Source organism: Nilaparvata lugens, chromosome 6 (assembly GCF_014356525.2).
Source record: "Nilaparvata lugens isolate BPH chromosome 6, ASM1435652v1, whole genome shotgun sequence".
In the NCBI taxonomy this organism is placed as follows: Eukaryota; Metazoa; Arthropoda; class Insecta; order Hemiptera; family Delphacidae; genus Nilaparvata; species Nilaparvata lugens.
In genome coordinates this window covers 49,801,257-49,820,548 of record NC_052509.1, presented here as the reverse complement: position 1 = coordinate 49,820,548, position 19,292 = coordinate 49,801,257, and the positions used below count along the sequence as shown (strand labels likewise).

Genomic DNA, 19,292 nt, shown 5'->3' with positions numbered 1-19,292 from the left:
AAGGCGCTTTTTCCATGAATCAATTATTCCCAAACATTGATTGTTTTACCAAAGAAAATATAAGGTAGCTTTCGATAAAAATATTGGAGAATATGTATAACAGTTCGTTGACTGTCAGTATTCCCCATTAATAGCATCAATGCTCCCCTTTCAAACAATGCTGACAAATTGATGTGTATCTTACCATAATCTGGTTACTTTAGATCAGATGAGGAAAATAATGTTGATGATCGCTACTGTTTAAATTTCAATCATGTTTGACATTTCTGTTTTTGATGCCAGCTGTTATTATTATGTGGAATAAGCTCTCATTGAATAAAATCATAGGTAATCATTGAAGTTTCGGATCTCAAAAACGGCTCTAACGATTTTGATTGAATCAGGAATATATTGTGCTTGCAACAAGAAACATTATTTTGGAACAGGTCTAAACTCTGGGATAATTCGTTAAACTACCAAGAGAAAGGATTATTGGTTCCTCAAGTAGCAGCTGATAAAAAAGTTTTCCTTAGTCTGTTGAAAACGTAAGAAAGTGTGAGCAAATAAAAACATTATAATAGCTGTTATACAGTAGTTGAGTTACCAAATTTGGCGACCTTATTTTAAAACATTGCAGTATTCATGGAACATTTGGAAGAATAGCTTCAGAAAGTGACCGAATGATAGCAAAATAAATTTAAAATCGATCTCTCCAAACATATGGTAATTGAATGTAATGTTCATTGTGAGGTGATAGAAATGCAACTAATTTCTTCAGCTTCTGTTGTATTGGTTCCTCTGTTGCTCTATGTTTGTACGCAGCCATGGCCTTGAGAGAGACAGTTGCACTGTCTGTTAATTCATAATCCGGACTAAATACCACGAGAACAAATCAGAGAAGCCTTCTATCAAAAAAAAAAACCTGCTCTGATTAATTCTCATGAAATTTAATCCTGATTGAAATTGAACATGCTTTTGTGCTACTGGGCCTGATATTTTCATGTTTCAAAATCAGCTAAAAACTAAATCAAAAAAACATAATATTCCATCAGCTTCTCCTATTTCCTTTCATGATGTTATTATGACACAAGACAAACCTATTGATATTGATAGATCATGAGTAAATTCTAAAATTACTATGTATGAATGGACTTCCATGGAAGAAAGAATCAGTGGATTGGCTGCTTTTACACTTTTGGATGAGTGAAACAAAAAGTAAGCGACAGGCTATGCCAAAAATCCAGAATAAGCAAGAGATCCATGGATACCAGAGTCATCAAATTCCGAATCAACCTAATTTGGAATCTAATCTTCAATTTCCAATGCAAAAATAACATGATCACTGCTAATTTGATAACTGTCAACAAGAAATATTAATTGCCAATGAATAAAGTCGAGGGCGACTCTTAAGCCCCGCCCCATATCCTACAAAATACGCTGCAATTAGACTACTCTTCTACAGAGCACTTCCAACACATCAATTGATTTGACACAATAATTCTCATGCAAAGTTGTGGCCTAATCTCAAAAACGATTATAACAATTTTGGTAGGATTTAGATTATAAATGTTTCACAAAAATAATTATTTCTTTTAATTCTCGTAGCGAAACACGGGTGCCCTGCTAGTCATTTATAATAAAAGAAAGCAACATTATTATAATACCTGTATTCCTGTATATTGAAAATCTTATTACTTATTTTCAGCTTAATAACACAATAGCTCACAAGCGTTATTAGTGCTGAATAAAAAGTGAAGCTTCCTTAAAATAATGTTGTTTTCTTTTATCATGACTGTTTCCCACAAAATATCACCACACATTCCTCTTTCACATTAGTTAGGAGTTTCAACACCAATAATTAATTTTCCAAATCGTTATTATTAATATAGTTTCAACACCAATAATTAATTTTCCAAATAGTTATTATTAATGTATATTATTCAGTTCTATATTGAAATCATCATCGTTTGATCGATGATTTTCTTTCTCGATGGAATCGATTTCATATGACTTCCACATGATTTTTCCTCTTGTGGTTATCGGTCCCATCTATAGCCTAATCATAGTCATGTTAGTGATATTGAGCACGTATCCTTTTTATAAAGAATAGTAAAAGGTTAGTGTATCTTCATGTTCAAAGAACTTGTATCTGTATAATAGTTCAAGGAATATGTGTTGAACATTTAAAGTTGATTGATGAAGGCATTCGATAGTTATCGTCTAACATACAAATGGACAACTTGGAATTCGCTATGCTCGTTCAAAAAACTGATGGTCTAAAACTAATATGCTGCCTCGTAGCCAATCAATTCAAAGAAAAACATATCAAAATAAAGTGTATTTCTTTTTTCTTACAAACAAAAAGTACAATAAATCTTTTTTATAAAAAATACTACACCCCAAGATTTTCATCAAGAGTAGCAATTAAGATGAGGAAATTATAGATACTTTACATTAAAAAGATTTGAGAACTTTGAAATTGAGCTCTCACTCATCATCGTAGCATTAAAAATAGTGCACGAAAAATTAATCGATACTAGTAATAATTTGAAGCCTACTAACAGTAACACATCAATTTATTCGGTTAATATAGTGTGTCTCGTCACAACGTACACCAGTTGAAAAGTGAGGAGAACGGGGTAAGATTGCAATTAGAGAGTAATTAATGTTTGCGCAGTTTAAAACCAAATTATTTATACAATTTGCAATTAGCCGAATTCACTTCAGACAGCGGTCAAAGTAGGTGGATCCGACGCAGCCGCCGCGCATCGCTTTCAGCACGTTCACCTCGAAAACGCGTCTGTTGTTCTGTAGTACTTCGGCCGCTTCCTTGTTCAGGGGATCTTCTGGATTCGGCTCCTGCAAAACAATTTAAAATTTATAAATGAAATTAAATGTCTTAGATTAAATAAAAAATAATCAAAAAGTAATATGTAATTTTGTTGGTGGGAGTCCCTTTCGGAAACTTGGCTTGAATATATATATCATCATTTAAGCCGTCAATGTGCCCTTACGACTGTCATAGTACTTCGGCCGGGACCATCTACTTCAATTACTGATCCTTCGGAATCAATACCAAACTGAAATAATAACTGATAAAATAAAAACATTTGATGGAACTGAATTTTAAAACCCTTGATCTCATAACATGACTGAATGATGGATGACAATGAAGACGTGACCAACTCCTCATCGATAGCTAGAGCTCAGTACTCAGAGTTGCTACAACCAAAAAATACACTTTCTGGGCCCTGTTGCTTAAAAAATATTACTCATACAAGCAAACACTTTAATACTTTCCTATTCTAATAATCAGCTGAATACTGGTTTGTATTTCATCATGCAACCGGGCCCTGATCTCTCAGATCAAAGTATAGAGAAAATATGGCGTAATACTATACTATATTTATCTCAAGATATCTTTTATCGATGGTAGAACTGACAAACGTTCCAGCAAACCAACATGACACGCAGAATGTCCCCCAAGCCAATGTTGGTAATTCTCACCAACAGCTGATTCTCAACCCATTGTAGGAGATTCTTGCTGGCGTGCTGGTTTGTTAGAACGCTTCACAGGAACCAGCTCAAGGTTGAATGCATTTAACGACTCAAAACAGAGAAACAATCAGGTGATGACTTTGTAGAGTGATTTTCAATATTATAGTAAAGTGAGATTCACTTCAAACAGTCAGCGTCTCTCATAGAAAAGGGCAGTTTGAAAGTTTACGACCTAATCAAAGATTACAACTCTCGAACAAGATCTGGTTTGGTCTTATTTTGATAGTTACTCACTGAAATTCCAGACATTTCAGACGCGTAGTATATATGTTACAGTCGTTTGAATAAGGATTAGAGCACACGAGGCGTTTTTCAGTCGAGTCAGCACGGTATGACAGGACAAAAAGCTCTCCGATTGACTAATTCTCGATACGCCAAGCCCGCCAACCCAATCAGAAAATTCCATTTCCTGTCTTTCCGATTCTTCTACAAAAACGCCTCGTTTGTATCGGCCCTAACAGCCGATGTTGGGTGCTGCTGATGCTCACATCTGACCGAAACTTCTTCAATTCAAACTCCTCAACAGGCTGATTTTTCAGTTCTTAATAGTCAGTAATCCATCCAAATATCATCAGAAGTAATAAATTGGTGACAGTGTTGGAATTGGTTTGATGTGAGCAGACGCAGCACCTAACATCGAATTACTCAAACTACTGTAGAATAAAGATACTACGCGTACAAAATGGCTGAAATTTCAGTGAGTAACTATTAAAATATTACCAGATAGTCCAAATCTTATCATCTTCATGGTTATAGTGTGGTCCACGTTATAATCAAATCAAATAGTTTTTTATTTGTTCTTGAGCAAGTACTCATACAAATAGGAGTTTCTGTCCTAATCAGATACATAATAAATTCTTGATTAACAGAACAAATGATCAAAACACGAATATAACAAAAAATCCTGCTACGATAATATAATCACAACGTTATAATATAATATCCACGTTATAATGACAGTGCAGAAAGATAAGAAAACAGCGTTTCCGATTCTCTGCCGTGCCACTGCCTTCTAAAAAGGCAAAATTACTCAAAAATTTCCAATCTGTAGAGATTTGAGTGAAATATTTTTGTTTTTAATCAGTTTTTAAATATCAAAATACAAAATGTTTAGTTTAGTCTTAAGTTTTGAAGTGGAAATTGGACTTTTTGAAGTGAAAGTGAAATCTTAACCTTATTCTTTTTTGAAACTTATTTGTAAAAATTTGAGAGAAGACAGTTTTGGGCTATGCCTGTTGTCTTCTCCCAATCATATTATATTTATTATAATTATGATCTGTAATGACAATGGAATAAATAAATAAATAAAGAGAATGACTGATACTGGTATATCTCTGATGTAATATCAACTGTTTATTCTTGTTTAAAATAAACATTATATTTCATTCGTCAAAGAAAAAATACTTTTCAATGATTGAATGATAAATTTTCTCAATTGAAATTCAATATATTTTGTTAATTAGTTAGTTATACTTCTACTCTGTTAAAAACGATGTGGCAACGTTACGGATAGCGTTATCTGCTTGGTCAAATGATAGACAAGGATAGCAACACCAATGTTAATCAAATACTGCCATTAGAGCGTAGACCTCACTATAGGTCGGAAACGTTTTAAACTGCTCTCTTTCGGTAACATCATAGAGAAAAGATAGCATAAGTATGTATCCAATGATATAGGTCGTTTGTTCCAAATTTCATGCTGATTTTTGTTAACTCAAGCCGATTACTGTCGACTGTTGTCTATTATTACTGTTTTGGCCGGGTGAGAGTGTAAGAAAGGTACAGTATGAGAGACTACCAGCCTCACGAAAAAGGAGTACTAGGACTATTAGCTTAAGCCAACTTTAAAAATTAGAATATAAACGCCCTATACCATAGGATATCTTCTTATACTATCTTTTCCCTATGGTACCATAAAAGCTATCCTACGAAGTGACAAGAATGAATAGAAAAATGATGAAAGGCAATTTGTAATAGAGTGCTTACCAAGAACAAGTACTGCAGGCCATAGACGATAGAGTTGATCGTTAGCACAGGCTTCCAGTCCTCGCGGAGAATGTTGAGGCAGACGTTGCCTTCGAGATCAATGTTGGGGTGGTAGACGGGCGTCTCGCACTTCACCTTGGGCGGCTCGTGAGGGTAGTTGGGGCCAACCTTGAAGCTGAACACAAATCGGCCCCCTCGGTAGAAACCCTGTTCAAAACCATCAAAATGCAAACTCATCAATTAGCCTACTTTAATCTAAATCGTTTATCAAAATTTATTCTAGTATTGCAACTTGTATTGATGTACCTTGAATACTATACATATTTCCAGTTTTTTTTATAAATTCACTACTTATTGTATCTGTAGAAGTGTGATGTAGCTCTATATTAAAGTTTAATTTTTACTAGTATTTCAATTTCATTTTCAATATTCTTACTTTTTTGTATTCTTACTTATGTATAAAATGAATCATTGTAATTATTTAGTTATGGAAATAATTTTGGGAGAAATCCTTGTTTCCTTCCATGTTTTCATAAATTAATTAATTACGATTAACGATTTGGTCTACTTATTAACAAAGCGTCATCATTTATAAATAAATTAAAACACAAATTGTTATAAAAATAAACTGAAACCTGAGTCTTGAAGGTCTCTAATACTTTTCTAAACAAAGAAAACTCTATTAAATACTCTGTCTTTGGAATAAAATAGAGTATTTTTGAACAGTATAAATGGAAAAACTCAGGTAGCCTATCGAAATATGGAAAAATCGGCTACCCCTGTTAATAAATGCTGCTCATCATATTTTCGTAAGAGCAAAATCCATAAGCTATTATAATTATTTAAAGCATAGTTGAATATCAGTATTTAACTAAGGTGTTTTGGAGTCCGTCTAGAGCTGTTGTTACACTCTTCTCTCATAATCATCCATTTCATTAGTCATTAACTAAGCATAACCCTTTTTTTCTTGATAATGGTTATACACATGAGTAATGGATATCACCATCATGCCAAGTTTATCAAGTTTTTATCATATTGAATAAAAGTTATGCAATAAATTAAATTTTATAAAAGTTAGGCAATAAGTTAAATTTTATCATATTGTTAAGTTTATCAAGTTTTTAACATATTGCATAAAAATTACAGTATAACACATTTTTAAAATGAATAGCCTAGTTATTATAGGCAGCTTTAAGTCTATCATGAATTATTATTGAATAATAGCATTATATCGATTATTGCAACGATATTAATAAAAAATAATTTTTCAAACAGCTCATTGCAAAGTAATAAAAAGTTACTAAAGATTTATAACAAACTGTTCTTTTTTCTGGAAGATTTCACGTAAGGGTTTTGCTTATGCGTGGGCACTATCATTAGATGATCAGATGTCAATGTCCAATACGGATGAGGTTGCAAAGCCTCAGACAACTTGACCAGCTTTTTCATGACAACTTTTCTCATGATAAAATACTGTCATCTACACTTTTTGAGAGCTATGTAACTTATATAATTGAAAGTCTTACCTCGTCTGGACAAATAATTAGCTTAAAACTTAGAAGGTCATCTGGATCTGGGAATTCTGTATTGCATGTTTTTGGTAGATTTAATTCATTTATATCTGAAAAAGAGGTAAAACAATAAAAGTTAGTTAAACTGCATATGATATAAATTGAATACTAATTATAATCTATTAACTAATAATAGGCCAAAACGTAGGGGCCTATATTTACAAAAAATTGTCAAAAGAGAAACCTACAAGATATAGGCTACGGTACTAATTCAACCACATTGATACTAAAATCAACCACAACATCTATTACATTAGGCAGATAAAAAAGAGCAGAAACTTGACAAGATAATAATTTTGTTATTAGCCTATTATTAATATTTTTTTAAAACTTAATCCAGTAATTCAGTTTTCTCTATCCATAACCAGCACTTGCTGGATAGATTGCGTCATTAGGTAAAACCTTAAAACACTATAAGATCGAGATGGGTGGCAGTTAAAGTGAACTTAAAAAACTCTGTATTGCTTCCTCACCAATAATAATCACCAGTGCAACAAATAAAATATTTTAAAACTAACCTCCTACCTAACCTACAATGTCCAGTAATTTCTTTTTTAAATCTAATAACCAAATTTTTTCAATAACAAACTTTAACATGTTCAAGCAAACTTTATTGCCATTATATAATTATTGAGATTGGCTGAAAATTAGACAGAATATTATTTTTTACAAAATATAATTTGTTATTAATAGATAAGCTTTTGATAACTTAACCCAGTTTGAAGAATCTAATGATAATAACAAAAAACCTAGAATATAAAATGATGAAAAAATGTCTTAAACAAGATATTTGTGAAGTAATTTTACCTTTTGTAATTCGTAATTGAGCAGCAGAAGCTTTTTTCTGATTTCCTACTTTTGGTGTAGCCTCACCATCCTTTTTCTGCTGTTTCAAAGAAAATAGTTTTATCATTTTGATTGTATAAATTCACAAACTTAGGCCTAGGCTAGGCTATCGATTAGCTACTGTTATTATCATTAACTTGGGATAAATTAAAAATTACTAAAATTGTTTAGAAGGGACTTGGAACGCAAAAACCACTACGTTCCAAATAAACACTAGGTGCAATTTTTACAACCAAACAAAAACTGATTATATTTCATTTGCATCGATTTCACTAAAACAAAAACCTAATTCAACACAATCTTTACAGGATGTCACAGCCCTAAAATACTATCTAAATTCTGTTTCAACAGTTTTAATTCTCACTTTAATAAAAATAAAAAAAGAATTATTATTGCAGCCTGGGTTAACGTGTATGATTTTGTTCTTTATCCTTCCCAGATCCAAGATCGAGATCCCAGCTCCCAAACCCAAATCCTCAATCCTGATTGCTAGAAATATGAAAGTTTAGAATCTCTATAAAGCCAAATACCATTCCAATTTGCTTTTATATCAATTTGATTCTTATTTTGATATGTTTTACAATATAATTTTGTTTTTGAAAATTTTGATTGATGATTGTGTTGAATTATGTGATGTTTGTTCAGTTGTTAGGTTGTCAAGATGAAATTGCGAGGGAAATTCAAAAGCTTCAAACAACCGCCAAACTGTCATATTTATCGTTCAATAGTTTAATCCATCGTACTATTTATCCTTGAAACTGTTATTTTAGACAAAATGTAATAACTTACTCAAAAATTAAATATTTTTTTATTTTCAAGCATATTTTTCACTGTAATACAACCAAAGTGTAGGCCTAATTTTAAATTAAAATTATTCGTTAGTAGATTATTAAATTAAATTTGTCATAATATTGCACATATTAAAATTGTGTTATTTATAAATGCTATAAATTACACAGCAAGCCAATCTAGGCCTACTGTACCACATTTCACATTAAAAGCATTATCAATACTTCCGGTATAGGTAGGCTATAGATAGGCCTCCATACATTCTGAAGTTGTTACTTTTAACAATCACCCAGTTTAGTCTTATTGTATATGAGTAGCCTACCTATAAAACAGGCCTATGGATATCATTTATGACAATTGCTTATGAAAGAATTTCTCTATGTATGGTACCGTTAGTTTCAAAAATAATTTAATTTAAACAAAAACTTGAATTATTATAAAAATAGTTCTACTGAGCTTTTCTACTACGGTAATTAAGTTGTCACATTAGTTATTATAAAATAATATTATTAGGTAGCCTACCATAGAGAAAATACAGCATAATTATGCTACCTTCTCTCTATGCTAACACAGCAAAATTCCTTATCGACGCGCTACTAAAGAAATTGCACCTTATTTTTTTATCTGTCAGAATTCATTAATCAAAAACTTCCCGTTCAAGCAATGCTGACAGATTGAAGTGAATCTCACTAGGTACCTACCCTATCTAAAGTAATAATTTATTCATGTTGCGATTTCACAATGTTGTTTCAACACATCAAAACAAGCTCAACTGACGATTGTGAACACAATCTAAAAAAAAATGCTGAAGTCAACTACAATAACAATATCAGCTGAAATTTGTATTCTAGTACCGTATCTTGAATGTTTTTCAACATTCTAGAGTTGACTTCATTTTTTGGTACCGTACACAAGACAAAAATTTATGCGTACGGTAGTCCACACGTTGGCCCATAAAAACAATAAAGAAAGTAAAAATAATAATTAATAACAATTAGGCCTATAGCAATTCAATTACACAGAAAAAGAAACAGGAGAGCAGACAACAAATCGGGGAACAGCCACTACCTCCGTAAACAAAGCCGTAGTACATTCGTGTGACGTCAGCACAGGTAGGGCTTCTACACCAATAGAAACACTAGCTGATATAGATCATCTGAAATCAACGAATTTTTATTGGTGTAGAAGCCCTCCCAGTGATGACTTCACACGAATTTACTACGGCTTTGTTTACGGAGGTAGTGGAACAGCACATTCGTTGACATAATGTGGATGGGTGGTTTGCCAGCGCTGGCCTTCATTGACCTTCGCTCCACAAAAATCGGAGTGATGTCCAATGAAGGCCAGTTTTGGCAAACCACCCATCCGCACTCTGGCGCAGGTCGTCATAATGGATGCGGAATAAGAAGTATTTATTTATTTATTCACAATATACACATTGGAAACAACAGGTAATGACCCAAATATGTTTCCTTAACACAACAATAAGTACAGTATACATATCAATCAAAACAAAAAAAAGATACTAAAACTAAAAGAAAAAATAATATTCAGAAAACTACTTCTAAAACATTCCTTAATAGAGTTGATGGTGAAAATGAATATATGAAGGAGAGGTGCTATTAATAAAGATGATGAGAGAGCATGAAGTCTCATATGAATGATAACTGCCAGCAAAAAACTTTGAAAATGAGGGGTAAGTAAGAATAAAATGAGTTTGAATGTGCAAATAAAGAAAAATTAATGTATAAAGAGTGATATTTTTATAATGATAGAAATATTAGCGAAAATTATGGCTTCTGATTAAAAATTCAGTTATTCTGATTCTCTCAGAAGCATAGCTATTGTGCGCTTGATGGGCCATCGGAAAACACGTCCACCCCACAGCCAAGTCCATCCAACAATCTTGGCATGTGGTTGAGGGGGGGGGGAAATATGCATTAACTGTCCTACACCTCTGTTCTACGAATAGGGAATGCCATCTTCGCCTAAGAGTGGGCACGGCGAATCCAATTCTTCCCAGGAGATAAGAAGAATCAACCTCATTCGTTAGTATCCAATCCTATAATCAGTTACTAGGATGAGATAGGAAATTGATGATTTTCACACAAAATTAAACATTTATTTTCATACATTCTTACAACTTGAAACAATAGAAGTTTGTTACATTCAGCTTATGTCATGTTATTTATTTTAAATAATCTATTGGACATGAGATCTCACACTTACAACATAATTACATATAACGCCTAATTTCGCAGTTAAAATAAGCACTCTGAATATACAATAAATATTCTTTACAGAAATATATAATTGATTTTTTCAAAAATATTTCACATTCAACATCTGATAGCTTATTTATTTACTTTACACTAAATAATTGTACATAAATTCATTTTCCCTGCTTTACAACGGATAAACAGTGTACAGTATAAATTCACACAATTGGAAGATAGAAAAAAAGATTCAAAGTTCAAGCTTGCATGTTCCAACAGTATCACAGCACATGAAATCAGATAGGTCAAACTTTTCTAATCATTGCTAGAGCTTCGTTCAACTTCAGCATATCCAATGATTTATAAAAAATATATCAATTACAAGATAAAAAGATATGGATCAGTTATCGACTAGAACTTGACAATAAATTCTAGAAAATTGACAACGTTTTTGACAGATTAATCTCAATAGAATATTGACGTAGGTACTACAATATTAGACAAGAATTAAATTTGTAAATATATTGGGGTTCAGGTTATAATGGCAGTGGAGAAAGATAAGGAACAGTGTTGCCGATTCTCTGCCTTGCTAGATTCTCTACAGCTAGAGGATAGCTGATAGCGATATATCTGATGTAATATTAACTATTCATTCTTGTTAAAAATAATGAGTTGAATTATTTATTCGTCAAGAAAATTTTTTTTCAACGATAAAATAATAAATTTTCATACTTGAGATTAAATATTTCGTCAATAAATTATTTGTCCACATTGTCAAAAACGATCTGGCAACGCTTTGGAGCAAAAAAGAATAACGCTATTTGCTTTGTCTAAAGATAAACAAGGGTAGCAGCACCAATGTTAACCAAATACTGCCATTATAACTTGGATCTCAATATAGTTTGAATAAATGCGCATCCTAAAGATTATGATTCACGAATCAAACAATAACCAAAATTGAAATAAAGTAACTTTAAGATGGTTTCGGTTTCAAACAATAAACACTACAGCTTTAAAAATATTGTTTAGTAGCCTACTCATAGAAATTTTAGACGTTATGTCACCAAAATAAATCTTATCACTACAATAAATTCCTAGAATGCGAAACAAGTACAAAACTAGTTTCATGATTGAAATTCCAAAATGGTTTACAATTGAATGAGTTATTTGCGAGAATACTAATTCCCTACAAGATAAATTATAGTAGAATTCATTTTGAATTATAAAAAATGTTGAATAGCTGGAATTGAATCGATTTGAGCAAAATAATGATTGAAGTTCTAATTTATGATGATGAATAAATAATTATAATATAATATACCAATATAACAAAAAATTATGATATGACGACATTGTAGAGTCTAAATTTTTCCCCACAGGAATCAATAAGGGAGTACAATTATTGTAACACAAAAATACAAGTAGAGGCCAACAGATAAAATAAAGTGGATAGTATATTTTTACCAGCTAAAATATTCTAAATTCCCATCATGATAATAGACACTGAAAAGGCTGAAAGCTCGCTTATTTTCAATACAGAATTGCTAGGTTCGTCAAGTTTGTACTTCGGTAAAAATTATTGCAAAATTTATTATAAGTATGCTTTGAAAAATTGCTATTCATGAAATGCGAAGGTAAACTGGTTGAAGAATATTTTCCACAATTATTATTAAATCTATTTTTGCACATCTATTCGGAGAATGAAGACTAATGCCGAATCAACTTCGCCTGCAAAAAATATTTACACAAAAACATCAACAATTAGAAGAGTCCATAGAATTTTATACACCTAATATACCAATCCTACTAGAAAAATAGCCCAGCTGTGAATTTCTAGCTTAGGGGTTAGGGGGGGGGGGGCACGGTACTCCGCCAGCAGAGACCATTCAAATATCACTGAAGCCGGCAACACACGCTAAGTGACAACACAAGGAAAATATCAAGGTGCGGATGGAATATTTATACAAATTTCTCCATCCAAACCATGCTGATGTTTTCAGATTCACCGTAGCGTGAGCAGCCGTCTTTCCTGTGTACCAATTAATTAAAATATCAACTAAACAACAAATATTTACACAATATATATTACATTGAATAAATGCAGCATGTTATCAACAACAACAACTTATCACGAACAGTAGCCTACTTACTTTTACAGCACTTAAATATTATTTTGTTCATTACGATTCAAACAATGTTAGATACCTATAATTGATTCACCACTTACTTTTCATTAATGTCAACCGCATAGTAATTACATCAAGCTAACACAATCATCTAAATACATTGACTTGGCATTATAAGATTATTTTGTTGAGTTTAATTCCACAAGCATACACTGAAAGATAGCATCATAATATAACTTACTTCAATTTAAATAGTTGAACGTACATTCAACATAGATTCAACTCTGTTCATTTATAGAGGTAGGCTATAGAGGTTATTTACACATAAGTCATGCAGCGTTCCTATCCCACGCCAGTCATACAGGCGGACGAATGTATGCCAAACATGATAATTATTACAACCCTCCTGACGGGAGGGTCTGTCGTCCTCCTGGAGGGAACGGGCACCCAGCCAGGCTGCAGATGCCCGCTCACGTTGCGCCTCTTGAAGCTCTCTGCCGTCGACACAGCATGCTACTTGTCTCCGCCAATACACCCGCCTATGTCAACGACAGCCTGATAAAAGAGTACCATCTGGAAGAAGTAGTGCTGTCGCACTGAGCTTACGATAGAGATTACCACAAGTAAGACCTTACCAGTTGATGATCTTATGACCTGCCCTATCACTACAATATCGGACAAGAGTTGGATCGGAACGCTGTAAGACAAGTGTGTCCCGGTCTTAATGCGGAGTGTTTCAAGATGAATTACCCTAACAAATACGATTCATCCCTAACAGTATGTTGGGTCCCATAACATTAATATATTTCTGATAACGATATTTGACCAGATTTTATCAAAGATTTGATTCCCTATTAGACCCGTGTTAGACAATCAAACACTCGATAACAGGTGAGCATCAAAGATAGTTCAGAGATTTGATCATGTTTATGGTACCCTAGGATGTTTTCTGTATTTAAAACAAGCTTTCTGATACCTGTTTTTATTTCAATATCAAGAAACCCCACGAATAACGCTGTAATTAAATTTATTCTTGCTCATGATACTCAAGTTTAGTCTTCAAAGCCATAAAATATCTTATACTTTGGGAATTCGGGATGGATTGAAAGGTGTTGGATGTCCTCTGTGCATCTAATGGAAAGCATATTGGGAATTTATTATGCATTTTCATAGAATTCAGTATTTTATGTGTAATTTAGTATGATTAAATTACCTGATTTTGAGTACTTTTTCATAGCAAATAATCTATATTTTGAAATTGGGTAATTGATCTTGAAACACTGTGATTTCTAAATTAAAATTACAGAGCACAAACTCAATTAAATTGTAGTTTATACATTGGAATCTGTAATAATGTATGGGATTTTTATTATAATGCTAACTAGTGCTGAAGAGGAGGAAAAAGCCACACATAACAAAGACAACCATACCAAGCTAACCTCGGTTGAATATATGTTGTAAATATATTATGGTCAGAAGTATTATCCATGCTTCAATTGATAAATTTTTACAAAAATATGTTTTAGTTTTTCTAATCATGTTTGATTAATTTTGCAATAGTTCAACATTGCATGCATCGCTGTTTGGTCTTGAGCAGTTTGATTTTTCACTTATTTTATTTATTTACAATAATTTAGCTGACAAAATTAATCTTCGTAATTAGTATGATAATATATATAGACAATTTGAAGAAGAAACATTCACAATAAACTCTTGAATACAAATATAACATTTTAAAGCTTTTCATCATTCTTTGTATTGCCACGAAAAAGCAGAACCTAGACATATTCTATGCTTAATTCTAATAACTACAACAAGGAAGTTTGTCGAATAGACTATAATAATTTCTATTATCATTATCAATCACTAAGTATTAGAGAAGGAAGAGAACAGAATGAGTCACACATTTAAAAATAGAACACTTACTTCAAGAAAAGACATTGCAGTTGGAAATTTCTTAAATGCAATCATGGTCTGGACTGTTTAAAATTTATTGACACTAGGGTCCTCAGCTTGTGAAATATTCTAGAACTCTCAACCCCAATAAAAATATGTGGTTTAACTACATATAAATTAGATCCTCGAAACTTTTACGTTTTTCAAAAAATTCTCTGAAATTAAAGATTAACGAGAATTATTTTCCTGGATCGGTTAATAGTCGACTAACTCAACACAGCTTTTACCAATCGGAATAAAAAAATAAGACCAGAGGTATCATAGAAATTATTGTGATATTATAAGAAAAGGCGACCATATACTTGGGAAGCTATTAATTAGCTCATCGTCTAGTTTTGGAACAGGACTTGGGGTCAGTTTCAATTTAAACTTGAATTGTATAAATACAAGGAGAAGCCGAGCTGCCTACAAGCTAGAAATGATTTTATTACATAGCACGCTGTTCTGTGAACGACTAATATAAGAACAGCCTATTCCTGTATTATTCTCACCAAAGAGAGAAATGAGCGTTAATGATTGAGGGGGAAACAATTATTACAATTGAATTACTCAGTAATGAGAGGAATTTAGGTTCGAAAGTTAAAAGTGTCTAAGAGATCATTTTTTAAATCTCATTTTCCTCTCTCAACAAGGTTTAATAAGATTAAGGGGGAACAGAATTATTCCAATTGGAATTGTATATCATGGTATAGTAAATTAAGATTTGCTAGGTTTCACAGTCAATTAAGGTAAAGTAGAGTTAATGGGCGATTGAGGTTCAAAAAGGAAATTAAGGTTTAGTAAAGTTACAATCATACTAAAAACTAAAGTTTGTACTGAGTGGGGTTGCCTTCAGAGATTTATCACATTACACATCACATCACGGTGGTCAACGAGATTAGACCAAACTTATGCAACTAATATAGAGTATTTGAAAATAGGCTGGGTTGCACAATCAAAACAATTCAAATTAAAAGTAAATAATTATAAATAATATCAAGTTTCATTTCATTGATGACAATTTTTCCAAAATTTATCAAGTTTTATAAATAAATTTATTTTTTTACAAACGAGCATCAAGTTTTATATTATTGATTAAATATTGTACGATAATACTCCTTTAGTGTGCTTCACTACAAGATGTCAGTATTTCTCATAAATAATATCAATGAGTCCCATTATTCAACAAATGCTGGAAGACTTAACGTTAATGGTAAATACACACTTTCAATGTGCAACGATGAAATCCTTCAAGGTAAAATTACAATAAAATAAAAACGTAAAAACCTATAAATCAATTAAATTGACGTGAATGACCTTTTAAATCCAAGGAGAATATTGGATACATATGATTTTCTACTCTACTTCGAGTATAACACATAAATAAATATCAAGAGCTGCGTGGTCACCATTCAAATGCATACCGACAAAATTACTGTAGAATACTACTGTATTTGCAGAGTATTTAAGAAAACATAAACTCTATTACCTTGAAGTTGATCCTCTAATCATTGACGTTCCAAGTCTTATGATTCAAAAGATCCAATCATAAAATTTTGGAACAAATTTAAAAACGTTCTCAGCCGAGTACGCATTGTTGAACCAATCGGAATTATGCTGATAGCTAGTTCAACAATTCTGATTGGTTCCCGTTACAGGTTGCTAGGTTGCAACCATTTAACCAAACCGTGCATCGCTAAGATCGTTATCAAATACATCCCTCAAACAGTTAACTTACTATAAAGGTGCGTACAGATTTACGCGCCGCGAACATGAGCAATTCACTTTTAATCAGCTGATGCCAAGCTTTTTTATATATCTATATCTTATACCGTTTCTGTAAAAATACAGATATAGTCAGCTGATTAAAAGTGAATTGCTCATGTTATATCTGTACGCACCTTAAGATACCCCTAACAGTCATGCACTACTCTTCACTTGGAACCCCGTCTATATATTTAAAATAAAAACTTCTTTATAAGTAATAAGATCACGAAACATGATTTTTCAAAAACCATGGATCAATTTTCAACAGCAAAACAATTGTCACAGTGCAACCCAACATAATCTCAACATCACGTTATCATAATCACAACATCTATGCTATTACCCACATCGATAAGCACTATACCAACAACATTGATGAATTAAAAACAAAGTGGAACCGAGCATCGGTTCACATAGCTATCTTTTTTAATAATAAAATATATACATCTAACTTTCCACCAACTTACATACTGACTGCAAATCAACAAGCACTACACTCACATTCACTTCAAACTGTCATCAATCGCTATAAATGACATCAATGCTTCCCATTCAATCAAAACTGACAAGTTCAAAGTAAAGTAAATCTGATTATAGAGTCAATGAATCTATAGTCAGTGAGATTTAAACTTACTTTGAACTGGCAGTATTCCTTATGAAAATAACATCGAATATTTATTTAATGAATAACATTGAATATTAATATTAACTTAATGACATTTATGTCATTCCGATTCAACGAATGCTGACACTGCAGTTTGAAGTGCGTGCTACTATAGAGTTTTTTCTTAACATCATATCTACTGTATATAATTACATTTTGAATGGGTATAATATAGTATTATATAATGTAATAGTTGAGTGAGTGACTAGCGTTTACATTGAGCTGGTTTTCATGATGGTGGGTACAGGGGACAGAGTGCTCGAGTTCGCATTGGAAGCCGCCGACTGTGATACTTCTCTGCTACTCGAGCCGCCACTGTTGTTAGGCTGTCTCTCGTGATATTCCTGTAACAAAACAGACAATCTTTAGGCTACTATATTAAATCTACATGAGGGTTTGATCATATTGAATGCGTATATGTACAAGTGCAAGCTTGGCTATGCATGACCAAACGTGCAGATGAGAAACAAAATCTGGAAAGAGCAATAGTAAAACTGAAACACTCAAAATTGAATAAAAACACACATATGATGTCAAATTCTACACAGTTTTATTCGGTACACGACCATGGTTTCGTGACCACATTGGTCACATTTTCAACATATGTGTGTGTTTTCATTCAATTATGGAACGGTTCTACAATATTGACAAAGACTCAGTCGAATTTTTGAAACACTCAAACTGAAAGCATGCACTTGCTAGTTGCGTGTTTGAATCTTAGACCAGTTATAGAATAGACTCTGAAGCCAACATCTACCGCCAAATCCACCCATCTTGACGTCACAACAGTGACGCATCGTATGGAAAACTTTCAGATTGTGTCTATTTCAGATTCATGGTGTTTTTAGGTTATTTCTAGCTACGGGCAAAAACGATATCGGTTAAGTTATAATGTGTTATGTGATATCGGCTTCAAAGTTATAATGTGTTTTGAAAATAATAACGTACGGTAGCCTACAAAACTAATTTATCGTCATGCTGCAATGAGTTCACTTACATCATAATCAAGGATAATATCACAGTTACAACTTACAATATTTATGTGTATAAATTCCAACTTACGCATGAAAAGATATTCCACTTTTTTCCTAAAAATTTCAGTGCAATTATATGCTGCGCAGGAGATTACCATTTTCATAAATAATAATTACATAAATAAATAACAATCTGCTATGGAAAACAAGCTATGTTTAACAACAATTTAAGTTAAACACCACAAACACTTACACAACAAACTCAAAAAAAGTTTTCTATAATTTCTATCCTGTTTCACTGTTGTGACGTCAAGATGGGTGGATTTGGCAGTAGATGTTGGCTTCATCGACTTTCAGTATCAATATACAATGGGCCATGTCTATTCTATAACTGGTCTAAGGTTTGAATAATACTTTTCAAATTTTATTTTTCGGCCCACGCATGATTCGACGTGCATTTGCACATCGCATTCAATATGAGCACACCCTAAGGCCAAAAATCTACAAAATGGCTACAAGAAACCTATAAAAATGAAAAATGGAATAGAATGAATAAAAGGAAAAAATTGAAAAAAAGATTGCAAGACTCCATGAAGTCCAGGTATAGTAAGTGAGATTCATTTTAAACTATCAGCATTGAATGAATGGGAAGGAATGCTGACAACTTGAAAAAATCTCACTATAGTAAAACGATTGATTTCCAACTACACAAATGTAAACAGCACAAATCAAATAAATGTATAAGTATTCACTTTACTCGAGATATACTATTCTATTTCTAATGGGAGAAAGGTTAGTAACTAAAAGTAAGATGGACATGTATTTTAATACTTCTGCACAGTATAAAGAAACTAGACTGTTAATAATTCTTGAAAATAAGA

General features: G+C 32.5%; 2 protein-coding genes across 2 annotated transcripts in view; both read right to left on the bottom strand.

Annotated features, from left to right (window-relative positions):
* Window positions 1–2,298: 2,298 nt before the first annotated feature.
* LOC111050488 (NEDD8-conjugating enzyme Ubc12-like) lies at window positions 2,299–8,567 on the bottom strand. Its single transcript, XM_022336827.2, has 4 exons — window positions 7,902–8,567; window positions 7,050–7,144; window positions 5,524–5,730; window positions 2,299–2,838 (listed from the first exon to the last, which is right to left on the bottom strand). Exons 1-4 carry the CDS (start codon window positions 8,005–8,007, stop codon window positions 2,698–2,700), a joined length of 549 nt encoding a protein of 182 aa, XP_022192519.1. The 5' UTR covers window positions 8,008–8,567; the 3' UTR covers window positions 2,299–2,697.
* Window positions 8,568–10,829: 2,262 nt separating this feature from the next.
* The window catches only part of LOC111050487 (protein bric-a-brac 2), a 28,667-nt gene continuing 20,204 nt past the window's right edge, over window positions 10,830–19,292 (bottom strand). Inside the window, exon 9 of the mRNA XM_022336825.2 lies at window positions 10,830–17,781. Coding sequence (XP_022192517.2) covers window positions 17,650–17,781 — 132 coding nt within the window. The 3' untranslated portion in view covers window positions 10,830–17,649. The remainder of the gene's footprint in view (window positions 17,782–19,292) is intronic.

Coding starts and splice junctions, on each gene's coding strand:
- LOC111050488 (XM_022336827.2), bottom strand. CDS start 8,007: ATGATAAAACTATTTTCTTTGAAACAGCAGAAAAAGGATGGTGAGGCT. Junction 7,145..7,901: donor TCAATTACGAATTACAAAAG/GTAAAATTACTT, acceptor CCTCTTTTTCAG/ATATAAATGAATTAAATCTA. Junction 5,731..7,049: donor TAATTATTTGTCCAGACGAG/GTAAGACTTTCA, acceptor GGTTTTGAACAG/GGTTTCTACCGAGGGGGCCG.